The 25,860-nt window shown below is 40.9% G+C and overlaps 1 protein-coding gene across 2 annotated transcripts in view; it reads left to right on the forward strand.

The window, feature by feature from the left end:
* The window catches only part of ME2 (malic enzyme 2), a 48,898-nt gene that overhangs the window by 13,714 nt on the left and 9,324 nt on the right, over positions 1-25,860 (forward strand). Inside the window, exons 3-15 of one of the 2 annotated variants that reach the window (XM_073343547.1) lie at positions 7,204-7,337; positions 9,097-9,246; positions 10,013-10,088; positions 11,022-11,183; positions 12,841-12,944; positions 13,301-13,410; positions 13,532-13,629; positions 14,065-14,178; positions 14,271-14,385; positions 15,713-15,855; positions 22,496-22,598; positions 23,234-23,304; positions 24,649-24,747. In XM_073343547.1, the coding sequence (XP_073199648.1) occupies positions 7,204-7,337; positions 9,097-9,246; positions 10,013-10,088; positions 11,022-11,183; positions 12,841-12,944; positions 13,301-13,410; positions 13,532-13,629; positions 14,065-14,178; positions 14,271-14,385; positions 15,713-15,855; positions 22,496-22,598; positions 23,234-23,304; positions 24,649-24,747 (1,479 nt within the window). The remainder of the gene's footprint in view (positions 1-7,203; positions 7,338-9,096; positions 9,247-10,012; positions 10,089-11,021; positions 11,184-12,840; positions 12,945-13,300; positions 13,411-13,531; positions 13,630-14,064; positions 14,179-14,270; positions 14,386-15,712; positions 15,856-22,495; positions 22,599-23,233; positions 23,305-24,648; positions 24,748-25,860) is intronic. The other variant, XM_073343549.1, reaches the window with a different exon arrangement.

The following is a 25,860-nucleotide window of genomic DNA, read 5'->3' on the forward strand; positions in this document are numbered from 1 at the left end:
AACAGACTTTGGTATCCATTGTTGTGGACCTGCTGAGATTGTCGTCTCATTGTAGGATCTTTTGTTGGCAGGTCTAGTTGTGTTGCAGTCTCATTCACTTATGTTACTTAATATTTTGTCTCTCTTACCACTTGGGACCCATAATAATGGGGACTAAATGCCATATTAAAAGCTGTAAGATGCCAGCTGATGAAATTTTCAGACCCAGATCCCAACCCCACACCTTTTGTGACCATTAAACTTCCCACCCCATAACTCCTCGACCTGCTTCACTGCTTGGCAAATACAAGAATTTAAGTGCTCTGACCTTTTTCCCGTGAACTGGTTCCCATGGGTGCCGAATGCATAAATTAATTGAATTTGTTTGTTTCAAAAGTCCAGCTTTCAAGTTCTATTGTTAGGGCAGCCCAGGAAAGGTGAAAAGCTATATTGGTAATGTCCTTGTCACTTCAACCAGATGATTTCAGAACAATCTGTAACTGCATGAACCTGTCTTTACATTCTTCTATGACTTTGCAAAGCTGCTCTATGACAAGGACTCCAATTACAATGACTTAACTTTAAAGGCCTTTTGTTATGTCAGCGTTAGCTGCTGTGTAAAAATAAGTAAGCTTGTTTGCTGCTTGGAATATAGTTAACCAAATACAGTGTACTGTAGTCAACTATAAAGGTTGTTACAGTATTCACTATTTGTATTGCGGTAGTGCCTAGCAGCATCAGTCATGGACCAGGGCCTCATTATGCCAAAAAGATGGTCTCTGCCCCAAAGAGCTTACAATCTAAGTATAAGTGAAGAAACAACAGATAGATATAGACCAAGAATCAGGGAGGACAAAGAAAATAATTGTTTAGCAGGTGGATTGAGTATTCCTGAGATTAAAAACATACTCTACGTCTAAAGATGGCTTCACTTGTGTTGAGGTTTATTATCTGTTCTTGAAGGCCCTAAATGTGAAGAGGAGTTAAACTATAAAATCTGCAGCTTGTTTTCCTTTTCTGATTGAGAAGGTGTTAGACATGTCAAAAATGTATGTAGGCTTTAGACTTACAGCTCATTTACCTTAGTTCAGTCATCCACCTCAAAGCTGCTGAATTTTTTGTAGCCATGATGCCTTTGCGTGTTTCAAGGGAAAATAAAACCAAACAAGGCTGTTCAATTAGAAGACCAACAGTTTAACAAAATATCTCCAACTGAGTCGTTTAGTGACCGTGCACAGTCTAGATCAGGGGTTCGCACAACAAATTTTTTGGTGTCTCACCACTCTGGCTGGGTGGCCTTATTGACACTCTTTTCCCTAAAATATTTGATTAACTTTAAGAAAAACAAATACGACATATACACATTCACATCATTGTAATTTATGTAGGGTTTTTTTGTAGACTCGATAATAAAAATATTACTGTAAAAAGTAATATTTGTATGTTTGTTAATATCAATCACTTTTCACAGGACACTTAGTAGCTATCTGGAAGGCTGTGAAAAGTGATATTTGCATGTTTGTTAATGTCACTTTTCTCAGCAAGTCCCAGGACAAATTAAGCCCCGGATGGGGGACAAGGGGTCGGAGGCAGAGGCAGTGGGGGCCATGATAGAATGGATGTAAGCTGGGAGAGGCACTGGGGGCCCGGGGTTGGATCCTGAACTGATGCCCCATGGCCAGAGCTGGCGGTCAGCGCTCAAAACCTGCAGCTGGAGCCGGGTGTTGTCATCTGAAGTCCCATGGCTGGAGCCCTGCTCTGCGCAGCCAGGCTCCCTAAGCCCCACTGCTGGAGCCTGACTCCCAGCCACCCCAGGGCTGAAGCCCAAGCCTCATCCGCCCCTAAGCCCAGGTAGAGAATTCACCGGGCTCCTGCAGCATTGTGCCCCACCTGTCTCCAGTGGCCGTGCAGGGCTGTGTATCCAGGAGGGATGGGGATGGGGCAGTGCTTTGCCGCCTCCTCTCCCCCCCGCCCCCAGTCACCTCTCAGGAAGCTGTCATGGACACAGAGAAACCCCCTGGTGACCGCATTTGAGAAATGTTGGTCTAGATCAGGGGTGGGCAAACTTTTTGGCCCGAGGGCCACATCTGGGTATGGAAATTGAATGCTCATGAAATTGGGGGTTGGGGTGCAGGAGAGGGTGAGGGCTCTAGCTGGGGTTGTGGGCTCTGGTGTGAAGCCAGAAATGAGTAGTTCAGGGTGGAGGAGGGGGGTCTGGGCTGGGGCAGAGGGTTGGGGAGGGTGGGGACTCTGGCTGGGGGTACAGGCTCTGGGGTGGGGCTGGGGATGAGGGGTTGGGGGGTACAGGAGGGTGCTCTGTGCTGGGACTGAGGAGTTCAGAGGTAGATGGGGGATTGGGGTTGGGTGCGGGAGAGGTTCAGGGGTGCAGGCTCTGGGTGGCACTTACCTCAAGCAGCTCCCAGAAGCAGTGACATGTCCCTCCCTGGCTCCTGCGTGGAGGCATGGCCAGGGGGCTCCGCATGCTGCCCCATCCACAGGCGCTGCCCCTGCAGCTTCCATTGGCCATGGTTCCCAGCCAATGGGAGCTGTGGGGGCGACACTTGGGGTGGGGGCAACATGCGGAGCCCCCTGGCTGCCTCTACATTTAGGAGCTGGAGCGGGGACATGCCTCTGCTTCCAGGAGCCATGTGGAGCCACAGTACATGTGGAGTGGGGCAAGCCCCGGACCCCACTCCCCAGCAGGAGCTCAAGGGCTGGATTAAAACGTCTGAAGGGTGGATGTGGCCCCCAGGCTGTAGTTTGCCCACACTGGTCTAGATGAAATGGTAGGTGAACAATTACAATCCATCATGCTAGTGACTTCAGCATTGCCAAATCAGCGTGTGCTTGGAAATAAGTTCTAAAGGATCCAGACGGCTCAGGGGATCAGTGATGGTATGCTGAGACTTCAGCATGGAAGTGACTGGTTCATATTAATGAGTGAGAGTTACCGCCTGCTGTCTGATGGCTGTTTGGTGGCCTTTGTGAAGTAGATCTGTGATCTCCACCTAGTTCCAAACAAACAGAGGTTTAAATAGAACAGTTGTCATCCTTGCTGCAGCTCTCACCAGAGAGGTTAGGCATTGGGCACAGAGACCAAATTAACTAGTAGCCTCACGTCAGGGTGTGAGAGATGTTGATGGGAAATTCTGGGAAGCTTATGCTAATGTTGTCTGTGTTTGATATCTTCTGTGACATCGTGTTGTCCATCCAGCACCTTCCACAAGCACTACATTAAGTGAAAAATATGGGGAAAGGAAGGAAACCACAGGGGGAAAACATATTTCCTGTGCTGTATTTAAGCGACCAGTCAACTATGATTGTAAAGGTTATGTGAGACATAAAATAGACATTTCATTCATGTGGGTGACCCTTGTTCATTTGCACTGATGACTGGAGACTTGTTGTAGAACAGCGAACTTTGTGAATTAGCAAGTAAACAACCGAGCACAATTAAAACAAATAATACCTAGCTCTTCTGTAGCTCTTTGCATCAATAAAAAAGTGACCACTGGGGACCTAGTGCTCCATCATGCGGAGCACCTTTTCAGAGCTGCTTAGGCCCCTTGGCTCTTATTGAAGTCATTGTGAATGGAGGGTGATCATCACCTCCGAGGATATAAGCAGCGTGCTGCCCGATCAGCAGGGAGGAGAGGGTGAGAATAGAAAAAGAAGGGGAAGGGTAGTCAAAAAGCATACTGTATGAGAGAAACCCAAGTGAAGGCAGGTCCCTGGAGGATCTTGATAGTGCTGTCCTAGATTAGGTATGGTCACATTCTCATTTTTGCGGGCAGGGGAAGAGGAGGAGGAGGAGTGAATAGAGTGGACATAGGTGCAGCAGGAGAAATAGCCAAAATATTGCATCGTTGGCTTCAGGGATTGACCAGTAATTAAGATGCAGCTCAGTGTGAAGACTTGAGTTGTCCAGATATACAGTGTGGGAAACTGTAGTGCCATTTAAAAAAAAATTCCAACATGTTAACACTGCAGCCACTCAAGCAACACTGAAGATATCTGTACGCTGGGCAGGGGAAAAAAAAGCAAGTACGTCACATAAACAAGGGGGGGTAGCTATTAATAAAATATATCAAACAAGCCTTGAGCTTTTTATTAAGGAACCAGAAGACTTGTGGTCACAAGGGGGAATTAAGAGAATGTCATGCCTAAGTATTTATGGTCTCAGTGGTAATTAAGTAAATTGTTTTAAGGGATCTAACCAAGAACTTTGACAGAGATAATGTACTTTTCACTGGTAGGATAGTTCCGTGTGGTTAAGGATAAAATGTTAGCATGGACTACCATGGCACACAGCTAAAGGTACTCATGTATCCACAATATGCCAACATTTTTATGGCTGACTTAGAACAACGCTTCCTCAGCTCTCATTCCCTACTCTGCTTGCGCTACATTGATGACATCTTCATCATCTGGACCCATGGAAAAGAAGCCCTTGAGGAATTCCACCATGATTTCAACAATTTCCATCCCACCATCAACCTCAGCCTGGACCAGTCCACACAAGAGATCCACTTCCTGGACACTACAGTGCTAACAAGCGATGGTCACATAAACACCACCCTATACCGGAAACCTACTGACCGCTATACTTACCTACATGCCTCCAGCTTTCATCCAGACCACATCACACGATCCATTGTCTACAGCCAAGCTCTGAGATACAACTGCATTTGCTCCAATTCCTCAGACAGAGACAAACACCTACAAGATCTCTATCAAGCGTTCTTACAACTACAATACCTACTCCAGGACAGGCCCAACAAAGAAAGTAACAGAACGCCACTAGCCATCACCTCAGCCCCCAACTAAAACCTCTCCAGCACATCATCAAGGATCTACAACCTATCCTGAAAGATGATCCCTCACTCTCACAGATTTTGGGAGACAGGCCAGTCCTTGCTTACAGACAGCCCCCCAACCTGAAGCAAATACTCACCAGCAACTACACAACAAAAACATTAACCCAGGAACCTATCCTTGCAACAAAGCCTGTTGCCAACTCTGTCCACAAATCTATTCAAGGGACACCATCATAGGACCTAATCACATCAGCCACGCCATCAGGGGCTCGTTCACCTGCACATCTTCCAATGTAATATATGCCATCATATGCCAGCAGTGCCCTCTGCCATGTACATTGGGCAAACCGGACAGTCTCTACGCAAAAGAATAAATGGACACAAATCAGATGTAAAGGATTATAACTTTCAAAAACCAGTCGGAGAACCCTTCAACCTCCCTGGTCATTCAATTTCAGACCTAAAAGTCGCAGTTCTCTAACAAAAAATCTTCAAAAACAGACTCCAACGAGAAACTGCAGAACTGGAATTAATTTGCAAACTGAACACCATTAAATTAGGCTTCAATAAAGACTGGGAGTGAATGGGTCATTACACAAAGTAAAACTATTTCCCCATGCTAATTTTTTCCCCTACTGTTACTCACACCTTCTTGTCAGCTGTTTGAAATGGGCCATCCTGATGATCAGTACAAAAGTTTTTTTTTCTCCTGCTGATAATAGCTCACCTTAATTGATTAGTCTTGTTACAGTTGGTATGGCAACCCCCATTTTTTCATGTCCTTCGTGTGTATATATCTTCCTACTGTATTTTCCACTTCATGCATCTGTTGAAGTGGGTTTTAGCCCGCAAAAGCTTATGCCCAAATAAATGTTAGTCTCTAAGGTGCCACAAGTACTCCTCATTTTTGGGGGGGGGGGTTACAGTGTATTTTTAAAAATTGGATATACATTAAAGGTGTTATTGATCCATGTTTTATATACCTTCTGAAGTGATAGACTGTGCTTTGTTCCTTCACATCAAGAATCTTCATGATGCTTTTACTTTTGTAGTGCCTAAAATATGGTGAAAATATTGTTACTGTTTCCAGTTGTTAATTTCAGATTCCGCACCTGTTTCATTGATGATAAATGTGGAGTTTGAGAGATGGTCATGTAATCGGGCATGAATTGCTGCACAGTAATGAATTAATGGGACAGTTCAGAAAAACAGGAGTTATCTGACATATATGCTGGCAAACTTCCTTTTCACGTAACTTTCCAGGATATGTTTACCTCTATGGAATGCACTAAAAGTATTACATAGGGAGTAAAAATGGGGGGAAAAAATGAATTTAGTTTAAAAAAAAATAACAACAATGATGACTAATGAAAGTGAACAATTCACAAATAAACTACAGGTTGAAATTTGAAAGTATTTGATTATAACGAGTACATTTGCAGAAATCAGGATCTGTTTGCAGATGACTCACAAACAGAAAAAGGGATAAATTCATTATATAATTTACTATCAATAACTCTACCAGCCTGAAGGTTAAAGTCCTACCAAACAATGACAACCAGCCATCTATACTGCTGGTTAGATACTTGAAATTCACCAGTAAAGGTTTTCATAACAAAATATCAGGAAGATCTTGTAAAGAAGTAAAGTATTTTAGGACTCCTGGACATTTGTATGCATCTGAGATTAGTACAACTAAGGATATTTGGAATCTTTTTTTATTTTTATTTTTTTACCCTTCATAAACTTAATTTGTTGCAACTGATGGAGGAGGCTAACGCTTTTTTTGTTTTGTTGATTACAGTTGAAGAGATTAAGAGATCAGTTTTATCCTTAACTAAAAGGAAGGCTTCAGGTTGAGATGCTGTCTGTCCCAGCAGAGGTCTGAGGGCACTGCAAATAACATTTTTGGGTGGCTAGATTATCAGAAGTGTGTAGGGAAATGTTTCAAACAGGGATATTCAAAAGGAACATTTCAAGAATCAAATATCACTTGAGTCTTAAAAACCAGCATATCTTCAAAGGAATCTCCATCTGGATATAATCCAGTTCTAAAAGCAGAAATGTGCTTGGAGGAAGATATATGTGCTGATGATTAAAGCACAGGAAGTCAGGAGATCTGGGTTCTGTCTGTGCCACTGATTTAAATGATTTGCCCAAGAACTCATCCACTTCTCTATGCCTCAGTTTCCCCAACTGTAAAGAAGGGATACGAATTCCTTTTTCCCAGTGTCGTGAGGCTTAATTCATTAATATTTGTGAGGTGCTTAGGAACTGTAGTGATGGGCATTATAGAAATGGATAGTCATAAATATAGGTACATGTAAATTTTAAACAAAATAACTACTTTAGCTAACAAAAAAGTAAATAATAACATAAACTAACTTTTTTCCCCTTTTGTTTTCAGGGCATGGCCTTTACATTACAGGAAAGACAAATGCTTGGGCTCCAAGGACTTTTACCTCCTAAAATAGAGACACAAGACATTCAAGCCTTACGCTTCCATAAGAATTTGGCAAAAATGAGTGACCCCTTGGAAAAGTAATAATTAATCCGTATTTTTCTTACCTATGTGTAGTGCAAGCTTAAAGGACTCTGAGAAAATCTGATTTATTATAATATCAAGGCAGATCTCTTGCATCCAGTGGGTTTAATAATTGGCAATTTTTTTTATTAATGCAAACTGTATTTATCATCCAGACTTGTGCAGCTAACTTGGTTTCGTGGTAATTTAAAGGAAGACATTTGTGTTACTCCACAGTTGTGATGTGATGTGAAAAAGAATATACATAAATAAAAGGTCCAGTCTTGCAGTACTTGCTGAGGCAAAACTTCTGTTAATTTATATAGGAGTTTTGTCTGAGCTAGGACTGCAGGATCAGGCTGTAGCATTATAGCGACTTGGTGGAAACATGACTGTTATGTTTCTGGCAGTCTTTCTGTTGTGCTTTAGAAGTTTAGAAGATGGATGAGTTGAGTTTCAGGATCTCCAAATCTAGATATATAATTTTTCAGATTTTTGTAGAGATTCCCAGATGTGGAAAGAAAAAAAATCAACTTAGGACTTAAAAATCAGACAGGAACAATACAAAAGTAGTTAATATATATATTAACTTATGACTAGAGGGAAACAAAAGATGTTTTAACATTTATGGGGAACTCAATGATTAATCGTTTGGTGGGTTTTTTTTCTTATTTTGAACTCTCTAGCCTAGAAAACACTTTTTTTTTTTAAAGGATGCACCTGTTGGCTGCAATAGCTTGACGTTTTTATCATATTATTGTTGACGTATGTTAGGGTGCAATGTCCTAAGAGCCAGTGAGTGGAAAGCTAGAATGATTTGGGGTTTATCATTGATTTACATTAGGACCACATCAAGATTCCTACTGCAGTCCACTGATCATAGAAGAAAGTAACTTGAATCAGTATCACATAGCCTGTTGGAATGGAGCAATGAAATAGTTTCCATTAGGAATGCTTTTGGGACTGCTCTACTGTAAACCAATGGCCCAAAATGAACCCTTCATGAATCTCTTTTGAATCTGCATTGTAATAGAGAAAACAAAGATTCAAGAGTTTATTTTTTAATATTTAAAATCTGTAGTGTTTGCAGAATCAGACCCCTAATTAACGTCATGAATTTTATATTTTTGTATTCCAACTTCTGTTTTGACATCAGAAGGCTATAGAAAGATATCTGGAGAATGCTACTTTATTTCTATTCTTAACTATGAACATTACAATTTATATCCTAAAACCAAAATGCATTTTCAGTGATTATATTAGAAAAAAATGAAATGTTTCTTTTGCACAATGTCCATCCACTCATTTGTTTATCGTAGGACCCAGATGAGATTCTGGTTAGTGTTCAAAAATTCTCAGTGTGGGAACTTTTCATTTAGAAAAGAACAAGGTTAGGAAATCTTAACATTAAAAACCTCACAAAAAGAAATCAGCCTTTAAACTGCAAATCAGTTGTGACAGGGGAGGGAGGGAAGGAGGTGGGAGGGAATGAACTCCTATCATTGTGTACATCCATAAGTTGGTGTGCTCCCATACGCAGTACAGTACATCCAGTATTTTTATTCAGCCTTTGTTGTTGTTTAATTCTATATTCTCCAGCTTACATCAGTTTCTCAAGGCCAGGGTTGAGTCGGGGAAGGAAATGCATGAGCTACAAAAAATAAAATCTAAAGCAAATTGGTTTATGCCTCGGCATTTCACACTATATGTTTCTAGATAGATGCAAACCATTTTAACCTAATTCTTCTTTTGCCTTGTTATCCCGTTTGATTACAGGTATATCTACATAATGGGAATCCAAGAGAGAAATGAAAAATTATTCTACAGGATATTACAAGATGATATTGAAAGGTTAATGCCAATAGTATATACACCGACAGTAGGTCTAGCCTGTTCCCAATATGGACATATCTTTAGGAGACCAAAGTAAGGACAGTAATTAATTTTATTTTTGAAATGAGTGCAAGTAATTTTCTTAAGTATGATTCTTATTTCTACTGTAATTCAGAATTTATATGGAACACTTTCACTTGCAGATTTTGGCACATTGAAAGTAAAAGGCTCAATCCTTGGCTGTGGCCAAGGAGTGCACAGGTAGCATAAAGCTCACCTTTCCATTCCTCTGAGCCTGGGCCAGATGTTTGCTAGGCTGAGCCAGTCCCCCAATATAATTTAGAGCAGCCTAAAAGCAGCTCTGAGTTATGCCAGTGGTTGATGTGGCAACCAGAGATCAGTGGGACATAAAGAAGCTCTGGCCATGCTCCTTTCTTCCAGACACTCCTGCACTGACAGCAGGGAAGCGGGTGGCATAAGAACTGTTGCACGAGTTCTATACTGATCTGCCATCCCTATCGGGGGTAGGTGGTCCTGCCATGGCTGCTGACACTAGCTTTAGGGTCCCTTTGCCTGGTTGTGCGACTCAAGCTAACTCATGGCAGTACGGAATCCAGGTAGTCTTGTGAACAACTGTATGGCTCTACATTTATCTTTTTAATCTAATATGTTATCTGGGTTGCGTAGACTTAGTTATAACTATCATTCATTGGCTCTTTTATATTCTTTTGTGTAAACAATTGCAAAATTTAGAATTAATTTGCACCAAAAATGTTGTCTTTAAAACTTTGTTTTGCAAAGCAGAGTTGCAGTTTTAATGATCAAGTATAAAAGTATTTCCATTCTGATTTTGTTTCAGAGGATTATTTATTTCTATCTCAGACAGAGGTCATATTAGGTCAATTGTGGACAACTGGCCAGAAACTGATGTTAAGGTATTACCACTACAACACTCCATTTTCTAATTGCCTTTTCTTTTTGAATCCCTACTCCACTTTTTAAAAAGTGGATAGTTTTATTGAGAGACCTGCTGATGCTAAATAATGCATGCATGGCAATTGTATGAGAATGACAACTGTATATAGTTTGTAACAGTTCTGCACATAAAGATGTGTGGGACTGTACTCTAAATCCAAGTTTATAGTTCAAGACCTACAGCATGAAAGCTGCAGATCAACAATGTTTCTTTCCTATGCCAGTTGTGATCATCACAATGTAGAATAAAATTTACAAAACACTTTTTTCTTAAGAGTTCTATTTGGAGAGGATTTTGAGATTTGTTTCTTAACATGCCTCTCTTTCTCTGAATTACCTACTGTTGTTGTTTTAGGATTAAGACATAGAACTGGGAGACCTGGGTTCTATTCCCAGCTCTGCCACAAACTTCCTGTATGACTTTGAACAAAACACTTGGAGTCTGTGACTCTGTTTCCCTATCTTTAACATTGAAATAAAAACACCAAATTTGAAGAAACGTTCAGTGGTTTAAATTTTATTAAAGTTACTGGAAAGTATTTTGAGGTCCTCCAGTGGAAGTGCAAGGTCTATTTACAATGGTGGTACTTAAAAACTTGTCAGCTGCTTTAGATAACTAAGTAATTATTTGCAGCAAGATAGCTGATTCCTGTGGTCACTTTAGGCCAGTACAGTACAGGGAACACTGCAGATACTCACGTAACCTTGTCTATTTCCTCTTAGGTAAAATTAGCTAGTCCTTAAGTGTTGCCACTAGAGACGACAAATTCTTTGCAAGCTATTCTTAATTTGTTTTAATGCTTAATTTTACCAAGAAAAATTTATGCAATATTGCTTTATCCTTTATGTCCATGATTACCAAAGTTTACCTTTAATCTTTGTGTAATTTTAAGGCTGTTGTAGTAACTGATGGAGAGAGAATATTAGGTCTTGGAGATCTGGGTGTCTATGGAATGGGAATTCCTGTAGGAAAACTATGTTTGTATACAGCATGTGCTGGAATACGGCCAGATAAATGCCTGCCTGTATGTATCGACGTTGGAACTGACAATCTAGTAAGTCAAACTGTATTCTGACAGCCATAAAGAAATCACTTTTTGATGGTGGTTTGTAGTGAAAATTAGTACTACAAAAAGGTGTATGAATTTGAGTGAGTACTCTGTGTTAAGATGGAATTATCTTGTGTAATATTGAGTAGTTTAGAATGAATTTAAAGCTGAATATTAAGATCTGAGAATCCCCAGCTACGTATATAAAGTTAAGTGGTGCATTTGGACTGTTACTTGAAAGCTGGTCTGAACTGCAAAGCAATGGGAAAAGGTGACATGATTTTTTAAGCTGCTGGAAGCGTGAACCAGATTTGTTAAAGCATCATTACTCTGAATGTTGATTTGTCCCATTATAAGGACAGTGATGTAATGCTTTCAGGTAACAGTCGATATTTGCCTAACCTCATAACTTGTTCCTTTATGTCTGTGGCTATGTAACATAGTGTTCCCAGTGTAGTATTGTTGTCTATTTTATTTATATTGCAGAAATGCCCCAGCAGGGACAGGACTTCCTTGTGGCTAACCATTGTGCAAACATATAGGAAGACACAGTCCCTGCCCTGAAGAGTTTCCAGTTAGATCCCGTTAGACCTTTTTTGTTTCTGGAGGATGGATTCACTATAGGCAAAATCAAACAATGCTCCAATGCCTTAGCAAATCATTTCTATTTAACTACTAACAAAATTATGAAAAGAGAGGACTTAATATCTCTCCCAATTAAGCATCTGGAGGGAGACTGTCAAAGGCACAAATAGGAGCTAATTAAAGTTAATTTTATCTTGCTGTCACTGGGCCAACTGCTGCTTTCACTTTTATCACCGTACATATAGCATAACCCCACATAAGTTGATGGGGCTACTCTGCATTTGCATTGGGGTAAATGACAGCAGAATTTGGTTCACTATTTTAAAATACGTGTAAAATGGCTGTGGGGCTCAGTGCATCATGTGTATAATACATACAGGCTCAGCTATGGCTGAGGAGCTCAAAGTGCAACTCTGGGGCATGACCTTTTTTTGCTCCCCACTCCAATCCTGGGCTGGCTAGTCTGCTGGTGTAGTTTAGAGTTTACAGACTGGTCTGAGTTTGTGCCTTTGAAAATGTACCCCCTTTTTCTTTTCAGCTTATTTTACTTCCCGATTATCTTTTTAAAAGAAAATTTCTACTCTGTTCCTGTGTGTTTCATTTTACCCAGTTTCCCAAGATTCCTTATTCTAGCCCCCCACCAGTTTCTTTTCATAAACACTTTAGACCCATGCATGGCCAGTTAAGTTGCAAGCTCAATTAGACGTGACACATTCTCATCAAAGGCAGCTAGAATTCAGGTTTGTGAAAGTGATGAAACTGGGGGAGAAAGCAGAGGGAGAAATAGAAAGGGAGCAAAAGATGGTGGGTGACTGCTACAAAATCCAGAGAATTGCCACCAAAACCCAGGATTTCTGCAGTATTTGCTCCAATGGCTGCAGAATCAGAGAATTCCTGGCTCCCTGACTATGGCTAGCTAGGAATTCAACTGTGAAAATATTCACAGAAGGAAAGATAGATGAAATCCTTCTCAGTATCTTATCTCTGGGTAGTGGCTGAAATATGTCACTTAGAACTTTGGAGGGTGTATATTGAATGAATGATTTCATTCTGCTGCTATCTTTGGTTTACTTTATAGACCCTATTAAAAGATCCTTTTTACATGGGCCTGTACCAAAAAAGAGACCGCTCACAGCTTTATGATGACCTGATTGATGAGTTTATGGAAGCCATTACAGACAGGTATGGTATTGAATTAGTTACTCATAAATTTGTCAAGGAGTGGGCCATGGGAAACATCCCACAACTTCATTTTCAAATGTCATATAAGGAGAGAATATAGTCGAGTGACTAGAGTACAGGACTATGAATCGGGAGACCTGAATTCTAGTCCTGGCTCTGCCAGTGACTTTGTGTTTGATTTATGGGCACATCTCCTGTCCTCTGTGTTAAACATATATAAGACAGAGATGGTATTTAACCGTTTTCCAGGAAGAGCCTGAGGACTGCATCTGGCCCTAAACAACTCTGTGTGTATATTTAGGAATTTTTGATTTATTAGTGTGTCAGTTGATAAAATATCATGCTCTGTTCTTTAGGTACGGCCATAACACACTTATTCAGTTTGAAGACTTTGGGAATCATAATGCTTTCCGTTTTTTGAGGAAATACAGAGAGAAATATTGCACCTTCAATGACGACATTCAGGGTAAAATGTTCACTTCTGACTCTTGCTACATATGTGAAAACCTTTCCCCCCCAACCCCCCAAATATGTTCTGTCATGTCAATCTATTCAGCTCTCCTGAGAGACTTTTATTTCCTTTGTAGGGACAGCCGCAGTGGCCTTAGCGGGAATGCTGGCAGCACAGAAGGTTGTTGGGAAAGCAATCACAGAGCATAAAGTTTTGTTCCTTGGAGCAGGAGAGGTGAGTTCTGCCATGGTCTCTAGTGCAATACAAGTTAAACCCCACAGAACTGTAAAAAAGGGTGTGGGTGTTCTTTGTGTTTTCTTACAGAACTTTGTATGAGGGAGGTCTGCTGAACTGTATTAAAGGAAATGCCCCTTTGCAGAAGATTATTATTTAGATTGAAGTTTGGGTTTAACATTTACAAAAGGATAATTTTCAAGGGCCAGATTCTCACTTTACCCATACAGACATCATAAAGCAGATGGACCCATGTATACAATGGCAGGGTTTAGCCCCCAAAATTAATTATTCTGCGCACGCGCGCGCGCGCGAGAGAATGTAATTGTTAGTTCTTACCATATTGGAAGGAAATGTACCATGGGTTTCATAGTACCGTAAGTTAAACTGATGGGTGTTTCCTTTATTTTCAAATACTTGTTCTTTATCTGTCAGGCTGCTCTTGGAATTGCAAACCTCATTGTTCTGGCTATGATGGAAAGCGGTATTTCTTCAGAGGAAGCGTATAAGAAAATTTGGATGTTTGATAAATATGGCCTGTTGGTTCAGGTGAGGGTCTGCCAGGCCTTTGGAATAACACAGTACACATTGCCGTTCTCTTTCCTGTCTTTCTCACAATCGTAATCAACTTAAATCTTTAGGGCCGAGAACAAAAGGTAGATGCCAATCAAGAACCATTTATGCACCAGCCTCCAGACCAGGTGCCAAAGACATTTGTAGATGCGGTGAATGTACTTCAGCCATCAGCTATTATTGGTCAGTAAACTTATTTCAGACTCCTTAGATAATATATGTTGTTAATTTTATCTTGCTGTCACTGGGCCAACTGCTGCTTTCACTTTTATCACCGTACATATAGCATAACCCCACATAAGTTGATGGGGCTACTCTGCATTTGCACTGGGGTAAATGACAGCAGAATTTGGTTCACTATTTTAAAATACGTGTAAAATGGCTGTGGGGCTCAGTGCATCATGTGTATAATACATACAGGCTCAGCTATGGCTGAGGAGCTCAAAGTGCAGCTCTGGGGCATGACCTTTTTTTGCTCCCCACTCCAATCCTGGGCTGGCTAGTCTGCTGGTGTAGCTTAGAACAGTTTACAGACTGGTCTGAGTTACACTGACTGCCAGTGGTCCAAAAGAATGATACTGCAGCTGCGGATCAGTGAGAAATAGAGTAGACCCAGCTACCCCCATTTCTCTTGTCACATTCCTACCCCAGCAGCTGGGAGAGAGATGGTGTAGGAGCTGCTTTGCATACTTTGTGTCACCACGATACCCCCTATGCTGAAATGCTTTTTCCCATGGCTGGTTACACTGACTTAAGCTAGTATCTGCCAGCGATTTGGTGTAAAGCAGATGTTCTGCACTCCAGTCCCTATTCCCCAGTATTCATTGTGTCAGTGGATGCGTGTGAGTATGTATGTACATGTTAATTATAACAGCTCCTAGTAGCCACCGCTATAGTTAAGGCTGCAAAATGGCTTCTGTTATAGTTCCATCTTTTTTCCTTGCACATAACTTTCTGAAAAAATATGGTTTTGGACTGAGTCTTTGTGTCTGAGTGTGTGCAGGTATGTGTGTTGGAGTGTGCATATTCATTGTTATGTATTTGTGCATATGTATGTCAAGTGTGTTAAACTGTTTGAGTTATAAAATGATTGTGGGGAGAAGGAGTACCTCATTTTTAAGGCCTCTTCCCCCCTCATAAATAACTAAATATCTGAACTTTGAAAATTCAAGCATTCTGATTTGTAATGTATTCGCTGGTTTTGAATAGTGTAGGGTTTAAGTTTCCAATGCATTTCAAATTAGAGATGGAAAAAACCTTTTGGGTCATCTTGTGCATCTCCTGACAGTGCAAGATTGTTTCCCACAGCTCATTTTCTGGATATAGCTTGCTTTAATGAATGATAAATATTTATTCAAAGCCTTTTATTGGTTTTTCTGAGTGTGACTGACCTTAATAGTGATGATCTTGATTAACATCAGAAATAAATATATACAGTATAAAGTTTTTGCAATCATTGTCCCATTTTAAATGTGTAACTGTAATTTTTGTATCTTTCAATTTATTTCAGGAGTTGCAGGGGCTGGCCGGCTTTTTTCACATGATGTGATCAAAGCAATGGGTTCCATCAATGAAAGACCTATAATATTTGCACTAAGTAACCCTACAGTGAAAGCTGAATGCACTGCTGAGGAAGCTTATACATTAACAGAGGTACTTAATGATGAAAAATGTCAATGCATATATATTGTTTTTCTGTCTGTAATCTAAGAGTGCAAAACCCCAAGCATTTAAACTTGGAATTTCTCCTTATAAAGAATACAACTGCTCATTACCTTCCAGTTTCAAATGCATATTTGTCTTGGTATACATTAAAAAGCAGCTCTGATTGTAAATTATTAGATTTGACAGGTGAAACAATATTGAAGTGTAATCATTGGTTACTGAGAATAACTTGTGTTTCTAACCTTGACTGACATTGTTTTTGAGACTATTTTTAGCTTTTGTTTTTAAAGAAACAGTTATTTTATGTAATAGTCATGACAGAAACCAGCTACAACCTGGAAATAGTTAATTAAAGCAGTATTTATTTAATATTGAATCAGGTCCTCAGAACAGGGAATGTCTTGGCTTGTGTTGTACAGCCCAAGGCTCATACTCGGCACTGAATTTCCTAATATTTGAATTGGTCAAATGTTTAAAATTAAGCATAGTGACCTGATTCTGATCTCTCTCTCTCTGGATTTTGTAATTCCACTGATGTCAGTGCTGCTACAGCTAACTTAGCCCAGTGTGAGTGAGTTCAGGCCCAGTATTTGCATTTAATAAAGGAAAACCCAATAAAACCTTTATCCTTCTGCACAGTTTTTTTTAAGCATTGTGCACATAAGACTGTTTTTTTGTTTGAGGAGCTGGGCAAAGGGGGAAGAGATAGGGGAGAAAAAAAGCAGAGGCAGAGTTGGCCTTAGTAGTTTTGAGCTGGCCTGCAAAACAATTTTTTGCCATGCCTCCCATTTAAACCTTTTTGACTCCTGTCCTGTATGATCTTACCACTATCCATAGGGCTAGCATGGGGACTTTAGAAGCGGAGTGGGTTAGTGAAATGGTTCTTTGGAATACATCCCAACCTTAAGTGACTCATTTATGTAAAAATGTGTGTGCATCCTGTTGCAGAAATGTGTATTTGTGGTTTGTTCCTTTCAGCATTATTGGTCATCACATTGATCCATAGCACTGTACATTTTAAGGCTAAAGGGTTTGAAACTTACCTCTCCCCCTTGCCTCCCCAATGAAAGCTGAGATTCTAGTATAGCTTGCTAGTTCTCCCCCAGATCAGTGGGTCTCTATCGGAGGCTTTGCAAGGGCAAAGCCCCGCTCTCGTAAAAGACAAAAGCCTCTGGACCAAATCTGGATTTTGACTACTGTATTCTGGATTTCTACGACACAAGGGAACTCATGCAAGGTGTTTAGTCCCTCAGGGCAATTTAATTCTTTGTGTACTGGTTATTCCCCAGATGTTTATTAGGCAATATTTTGGTGAATAAAATATAATACTCTAAATTCACAGTTCAGATTGAAGGTAAACAGAAACAGATGATAGGGCCAGATCTTCAGCTGCAATAAATCAGTGTAGCTCTATTGATATCTATAGGAGGTACTTACCTACACATGATATGAATGAGGTTCTGTTTCTCACTTTAGAGAAGGTCTACACAACAACAGCTGTCTCCACGGAATTGCCCATGTGTTTATGTAGAGTGATGACGTGCACTCTCTGGAACACTTTATCACTGTCAGTTTCCAACACAAGATAGTGCTGGGTAGATCCAGGTGCAGTAGATCAGTTTAAAGTGTTTTCTAAACACCACTAAAAGCAAGTCAGGCTGGTACTCAAAACAATTAGTCCTTGGTAGGTGGGGAGGGAATCTTTATTTTTCTCCAGTATAGGGGCTGCCTTAATTTCTATTCATGATTTCCCATAATCTACCATTCACATGCAGTTTTAAATTGTTGTGTTTGTAATGTTATGGCTGTGAAATATTACAGGTTAATGGAAAAAGGATTTTAATTGTTACAGCCCTCCAAATTTTATTTTTTCTAATACTTTTGGCAGTTTATATTTTCCCGCCCAATATTATGTCCATTTTCAGAATAATTATTTATCTAAAGTGTAGTTAGTACAACCTCAGTTATCCAGAATTCACCATTATCTTAAGCAGGGTCATGTTCTCTGACACTTAATAATTACATAGAGAATTCCCTTTATTAGCCAAAACCTTGATTATCCAAAATTACTCAACGTTCCCCTTGTCATTTGACTATTAGAGTTTGTCTTGTAATTACCAATCCTCCATTCCCAGCCCTTTAGGTTTCTTGACTTCAGAAAAGGCCTAACCATTATAAATGGAAAACTTGAAAATAACACTAAATAAGAGCATGAAGAAACCATCAATAAACTCTTATTACTTATTCTTGCATTTCATACGAGTATGGTGATGCTTTGGTGCCCTCTGCTGCTTTGCAAGAAGTATTTTCTGTGTTTAGTTTAGTTTACATCATCTTTTGACCCTGACTTCACCTACTCAAAAAGATGCTGTTGTCATCATGAATAGGTCAGAATATGAACAAGAGGCTGCTCGGCAGCTCTCCAACACCACATTCTACAAGAAGTTACCCTCTGATCCCACTGAGGGTTACCAAAAGAAACTACATCGTCTGCTCAAGAAACTCCCTGAAAAAGCACAAGAACAAATCTGCACAGACACACCCCTAGAATCCCGAGCAGGGGTATTCTATCTGCTACCCAAGAACCATAAACCTGGAAATCCTGGACGCCCCCATCATCTCAGGCATTGGCACCCTGATAGCAGGATTGTCTGGCTATGTAGACTCCCTTCTCAGGCCCTATGCTACCAGCACTCCCAGCTATCTTCAAGACACCACTGACTTCCCGAGGAAACTACAATCCATCGGTGATCTTCCTGAAAACACCATCCTGGCCACTATGGATGTAGAAGCCCTCTACACCAACATTCCACACAAAGATGGACTACAAGCCGATAATGTCATGGCAAACCTGGTGGCTGAACTTTGTGACTTTGTCCTCACCCATAACTATTTTACATTTGGGGACAATGTATACCTTCAAATCAGCGGCACTGCTAGGGGTACCCACATGGCCCCACAAAATGCCAACATTTTTATGGCTGACTTAGAACAACGCTTCCTCAGCTCTCGTCCCCTACTCGCGCTACATTGCTGACATCTTCATCATCTGGACCCTTGGCAAAGAAGCCCTTGAGGAATTCCACCATGATTTCAACAATTTCCATCCCACCATCAACCTCAGCCTGAACCAGTCCACACAAGAGATCCACTTCCTGGACACTACAGTGCTAATAAACAATGGTCACATAAACACCACCCTATACCGGAAACCTACTGACCGCTATACTTACCTACATGCCTCCAGCTTTCATCCAGACCACACCACACGATCCAGTGTCTACAGCTCTACGATACAACCGCATTTGCTCCAACCCCTCAGAAAGAGACAAACACCTACAAGATTTCTATCAAGCATTCTTACTGCTACAATACCTACTACAGGACAGGCCCAACAAAGAAAATAACAGAACACCACTAGCCGTCACCTTCAGCCCCCAACTAAAGCTTCTCCAGCGCATCATCAAGGATCTACAACCTGTCCTGAAGGACGACCCATCACTCTCTCAGATCTTGGGAGACAGGCCAGTCCTTGCTTACAGACAGCCCCCCAACCTGAAGCAAATACTCACCAGCAACCACACAACAAAAAACACTAACCCAGGAACCTATCCTTGCAACAAACCCCGTTGCCAACTCCATCCACATATCTATTCAGGGGACACCATCATAGGGCCTTATCACATCAGCCACACGTTCAGAGGCTCGTTCACCTGCACATCTACCAATGTGATATATGCCATCATGTGCCAACAATGCCCCTCTGCCATGTACATTGGCCAAACCGGACAGTCTCTACGTAAAAGAATAAATGGACACAAATCAGATGTCAAGAATTATAACTTTCAAAAACCGGTTGGAGAACACTTCAATCTCTCTGGTCACTCGATTACAGACCTAAAAGTCGCAATTTGTCAACAAAAAATCTTCAAAAACAGACTCCAACGAGAGACTGCTGAATTGGAATTAATTTGCAAACTGGACACCATTAAATTAGGCTTGAATAAAGACTGGGAGTGGCTGGGGCATTACACAAAGTAAAACTATTTACCCATGTTTGTTTCCCCCCCCCCGTATTGTTTCTCACACGTTCTTGTCAACTGCTGGAAATGGCCCACCTTGATTATCACTACAAAAGGGGTGTGTGTGTGTGTGTGTTTGTTTTTTTTCCCTCTCATGCTGGTAATAGCTCACCTTACCTGATCACTCTCGTTACAGTGTGTATGGTAACACCCCATTGTTTCATGTTCTCTGTGTATATAAAATCTCCCCCCTTTATTTTCCACTGCATGCATCCGATGAAGTGAGCTGTAGCTCACAAAAGCTTATGCTCTAAAAAATTTGTTAGTCTCTAAGGTGCCACAAGTCCTCCTTTTCTTTTTGCGGATACAGACTAACATGGCTGCTACTCTGAAGCCTGTCAAAAAATCCATTACTGTGCATATGTCCGCAGGCTCAAACACAGTACCAGAACTTTTGCATACATGGTGATGTGTTCTCATGTGTGAGATTGATATGGAGCTATAAACTTTTTAATTTTATTATTTTCACAATTTGCTATCAGACATTCAGTTTTCCGGTTTGAACTGGAAGAGGGAGAGATTGCTCGACCATAGGGCAAGCAGATTTCACACTCAAACCTCTCGGCGACTTTTAATATTTTTTAATCATTAAAACTATCTTCATAGCAAGAGAGGATCAATTGCAAAACACATTCCTTCTAGAGGCCCTGATGCAGCAGAGCACTTAAGCACATATTGAGACCACAGCCTATCATGCTGACCAATATTGTCTCAATCTTTCCTTGTGCTCCCATCTGTCTGTCTATCAGCCTGTTGTCTTATATTTTACATTGTAAGTTGCTTGTGGTAACAACCATCTTTTTGTCTTATGTTTGCATAGCACCTAGCACAGCGGGGCCCTGGCCAAGTCATTGATGAAAATATTGAATAGCATCTGTCCTGGGTCAGTACTGTTCAATATTTTCATTAATTACTTGGCTAATGGAGTGGAGACTGCGCTTATAAAATTTGCGGGTGACTCCAAGCTGGGAGTGACTTTGAAGGACAGGATTAAAATTCAAAGTGATCATGGCAAATTGGTCTGAAATTCTGGCATGTATTAACAGGAGTGTTCTATGTAAGACCTTGGAGGTAATTGTCCCACTCTGCTCTGCACTGGTGAGGCCTCAGCTAGAGCGCTGTGTCCAATTCTTGGCACCATACCCTAAGAAAGATGTGGACAAATTGGAGAAAGTCCAAAGGAGAGCAACAAAAATGATAAAAAGTTTAGAAAACTTGACCTGTGAGGAAAGGTTAATAAAAACTGGACATGTTTAGTCTTGAGAAAATAAAAATGAGAGGGGACTTGATCAGTGTTAAAATACGTTAAGGGCTGTTATAAAGAGGATTTGTGCAATTGTTCTCCACCTCCACTGACGGTAGGCCAAGAGGTAACAGGCTTAATCTGTATCAAGGGAGATTTAGGTTAGATGTTAGGAAAACCTTTCTAACTATTAAGATAGTTAAGCACTGGAATAGCTTCCAAGGGAGATTATGGAATCCTCATCATCCAGTGTTTCTCAAACTGGGATCTGAACCCAAAAGGGAGTCGCAAGCATATTCTGGGAGGTTGCGGTATTGCCACCCTTACTTCTGCACTCTTGCTGATGGCGGCGCTGCCTTGAGAGCTAGATGGCATGGGGGGCGGGGGGTCATCACAGCCTGAAATATTTTCAAAGGGGGTCCCAACAAAAAAACTTTGAGGATCCCTGACAAACACGTATCAGGCATTGTCAGGATGGACTAGATGAGCTCTCAGTGTCCCTTCCAGCCCTACATTTCTATGACTAGTGCACCTAGGTACTGTCACAATACAAATAATAATTAATCATCATAATTTACTTTAATCGTGTGATTAGTCCCAATGGAAGGTTTTACTTTCCTAGAGAACTGTGTGCTATTAGGAGGAATTAATATCTTTTAAACAAGTAGAAATCTTCCATTCCTCAGAAACCTATATAGTCTGATGTGTATGCTTTCTACTTTTAGTTTCCTGATGTTTGTAACTCAGAAGGAAATCTTGCTAATATTTTTGTCTCTTCCCAGCTGTTGTTTGGTGGGAGTTTTGGTTTTCATGGGGATGGACTGTAGAGCTTTGATTCAGCAAGGCACTGGCATGGCCTTGACTTAAAGCATGTGAAAAAATGAGGCCCATGCTTAAGTACAGGAGCGGAGGAAGCTCCCTAAAAGTGGGGGGGCCCACCAGCACCTGAACCGTGCTCCCTCCCCCCGTCCTCTCTTCTACCTGAGCCCCTGCCCCGGTACTGCCTCTTCCCTGCAAGACCCTGCCTCCCACTCACTCACTCTCTGCCCCTTCCCCCTCCCCCCCTCCCCCATAGCTCACCCCTATGGCTGGTAAAAAGTGGGAAGGCATTGCCTTCCCACTTTTGAAGGTGATGGGGCCATGGTCCCCTGTCACCCCCTGTTCTGGCATCTCTGCTTAAGTACCTTGACTGAATTGGGGCCTAGATGACTGTGAGTGTGGTGTGGTAAGCCTCTCGTTCGTGGCGATTTTATTTTCATGTAATGCAGACTCTGTGAATGACTGACTCCCTCTTGTTTAACAGGGGCGGTGTTTGTTTGCCAGTGGCAGTCCATTCGAGCATGTGGTTTTGAAAGATGGACGATCCTTCAAACCAGGCCAGGGAAACAATGCCTATATTTTTCCAGGTAATATAGAGAATTCTGTTCTTCCACTTTAAGATTAGATTATTTCAGAGTTGTTACTAATATTGCAGCATTGCCTAGAGACCTCGGTCAGGACTGGGGCTCCGTTGTACAGGCACACAGTAAGAGGTCTTCCCAGCCCTGAAGAGCTTAGTCTAGTTTAAGACAAGACTTAAGTGAGTACAATAAATAAATGGAGGCCATTAAGGATACGTGATATGACAAGGATGAGTGATCAGAATACGTGGTGACATAGGCTGTCTGTATGCACAATTAGCAGGTTTCAGTTTGATTACTTTTTAGAAATACAAATAACCAAGGCCTATTTATTGTTTCTTGGCCGGGAGGGGGGGACTTTCGTCAAGATGCTGTTCTTCTAATTACTTTTGCACAGATAATAGTGCAAAGAGGCATCATGGGATTCCCCCCCCAAAGTTGCACATTCTGGTATGTTACTAGGACACCAGTAACTAGTCTGAAGAACTTGTGTTTTAACATTGAACTAAAGTGAATGTATGAACCAAGAGTTTTGCTCATTAATGCAAAAAGTCCAGTGCAGCACTTGAGTGTTCCACCGTCTGTCTATGCTTATGTAGCAAAATGATTTTATCATAATATTATCAATAATTGTATTATAGGTGTGGCTCTGGCTGTAGTCCTCAGCAGTGTTCGGCATATTACTGATAAGGTCTTCCTTGAGGCTGCAAAGGTATGTGTTCAAACATAGATGATGGCTTTTGAAAGGCGAAGTCAGTCCCGTTGACATGATGGGCTGAGTTGGACTGATCAAAAATTTTCCACTGAAATGGTTTTTCAGTAGAAAACTGGGTTTTGATTATCAATATTTTTTGTGGGAAATGTCTGCTCATGACAAAAATTTTATTTTTTGAAATATTTCAATTTGTAAATGTAGCTGCAGTGCCTCATGGGAATTGTAGTTTGCTTACCTTGTGTTCCCATTCTCCTCTATGGGCTGTGCTCTCTGGCTGGACTATGTCTCTTGTGCTGCACTGTAGCCAGGGATTCTGATGATGCACCACGTCCCTTCTCCAAAAGGGGAGGTGGTGCATCATGGGAGATCAGTGAGGGAGCTTGGACTGTGGAGGAGAATGGACACATGAGGCACTGCAGCAGCATTTCCAAATCAAAATATTTAACATGTTTGGCCAAAGTATTTTGGTTCTCAAATTTCCACCAAAACAATAGATTTTCCACAGAGGTAGGGGAGAACCCCATTTATTGACCAGCTCTAGGGTTGATGTTTTTTTTATCTCCCTACGTTGCCATGTGCTGTCCAACTTTATGGACTTGATTTGCCAGCAGGAGTCTCTGCACTTTAGGCGGGGGAAATGATCCATAAGATGGTTGGATGATGTTACTGGGAGAATTTGTAGCCAGGGTTTTTTAGGGTTGCCCAAGGGGAGAGCAGCTACAAGACAGAACAAAGGTAGAAAGGAAAAAAGCCTTAAACCCTGAAATACAGTGTGTGTGGTTTTTATTGTGTGTTTTTTCTTTTTTATTGCAAACAAAGCGGCTCCGTCCAATCTTTGTTGTAATTTCTGTTTCGTTCTTCCATCACCTTCTGCAGCTTCTTTTGTCTGTCTGTTTGCTTTTCCATCTCCCCCTCTCCTTTTTATATTTACTTATTTATGTTGTTTTATTTGGAAGTGAGTGGAATGATGGGATCCATCATTCTGTGCATCCATGTTCAATGGGCCAACCCTGCAGTGCAGGTGGCTCCCTTGTAATTTACCTATTTACTGTCATTAACATTGAGATGTTGACACTTCAGCAAAGAAACATCTGACTTCAGCTGAGATGCTAAAAAAAATCTAATAATAAGTGAGAGGCTTGTTGCTTTGGACACAGATTGCAGCCTGCATCTTTATAGTAATTTTTGAGGCTTTGGCTGGCTTATACCATGCATTTTTATATGTATTTCAGGTAAGCTGTACCAGTAAGAACTTACAAACACATTCCTCTGTTTGCAGCTTAGTGATGCATTGCCTCCTGAGAAGGGTCAATAAATTGCTAATATTTGTTTTTAATACAGGCATTGACAGACCAGTTAACTAATGAGGAACTTGCCCAAGGAAGGCTTTATCCACCACTGTCCAACATCAAAGAAGTTTCTATTTGCATTGCTGTTAAAGTAGGTGGATAGCATTGGCCTATGCAAAAAGATACACTGTACATTATATAAACTTCCCAAGCTCTATAGCATGATATTTGGGACAAAAAAAGAACAGACTAATGTTCAGGCTATTGATAAAAGTGCAAAGTACTACTACACTTAAGAAGGAAAAATCAACTGCATAAATATAAAATGGGAAATAAGTGACTAGGCACTGAAAGGGATCTGGGGATTAAAGAGGATCACAAATTGAATATGTGCCAATGTGATGCTATTACAAAAAAATGTCGTCTTTCTGGAATATAGTAACAGGAGTGTGGTATGTGAGACATAAGAGATAGTTGTCCCACTCTGCTCTGCACTGGTGAGGCCTCAGCTGGAGTTTTATGCCAGTTTTAGGCATTGCACTTTTAAAAAGATGTTAACACATTAGAGTCCAGAAGAGAGCAACAGAATAAGAGGTTTAGAAAACCTGACCTATGAGGAAAGGTCGAAAAGTGAGAGGGCCGAGGGTGGGCCTGGTAAGTCTTCAAATATGTAATAATTGTTGTAAAGAGGACAGCGATCAGTGGTTCTCCACATCCATTGAGGATAGGACAAAAAGTAGTCGGCTTAGTTTGCAGCAAGTTGAGAGTCAGTTTAGGTTGCATATTAGCAAAAACTTCTAATTATAAGGACAGTTAAGCAATGGAACAGGTTATCTAGGGAGATTGTGGAATCCCACATCAATGGAGGTTTTTAAGAACAGGTTAGACAAACATTTGTCAGGGATGGCTTAAGTATACTTAATCCTGCCCAGTGCAGTGTGATGAGAAAAGACCTCTTGAGGTCCCTGCTAGACCTACATTTTTATGATTCTGCTATAATAAGGGAGATCTGTGAAATATTAGTTTATTTATATGCTGGTAATGATCACTAGTCAAAACTTTGTTCCTTTGATTTCTTTGACATCATTCCGGTTCTAGGTCCCTTAAAAGATTCTGGTCCTTATTTCTAAAGTCCTAAAAGAACTAGAATGTTTCTTCCTCTATCATAACCTATGATAGTTCTGCCTGTAAGGGATTCTCTAGCTTTTGAAGCCCAGATTTGAACTCATGGGAACAGACTAGTCTTGGTCAAGGGCCACCAGCT

This window comes from Lepidochelys kempii, chromosome 5, assembly GCF_965140265.1.
Source record: "Lepidochelys kempii isolate rLepKem1 chromosome 5, rLepKem1.hap2, whole genome shotgun sequence".
Lineage (NCBI taxonomy): Eukaryota > Metazoa > Chordata > Testudines > Cheloniidae > Lepidochelys > Lepidochelys kempii.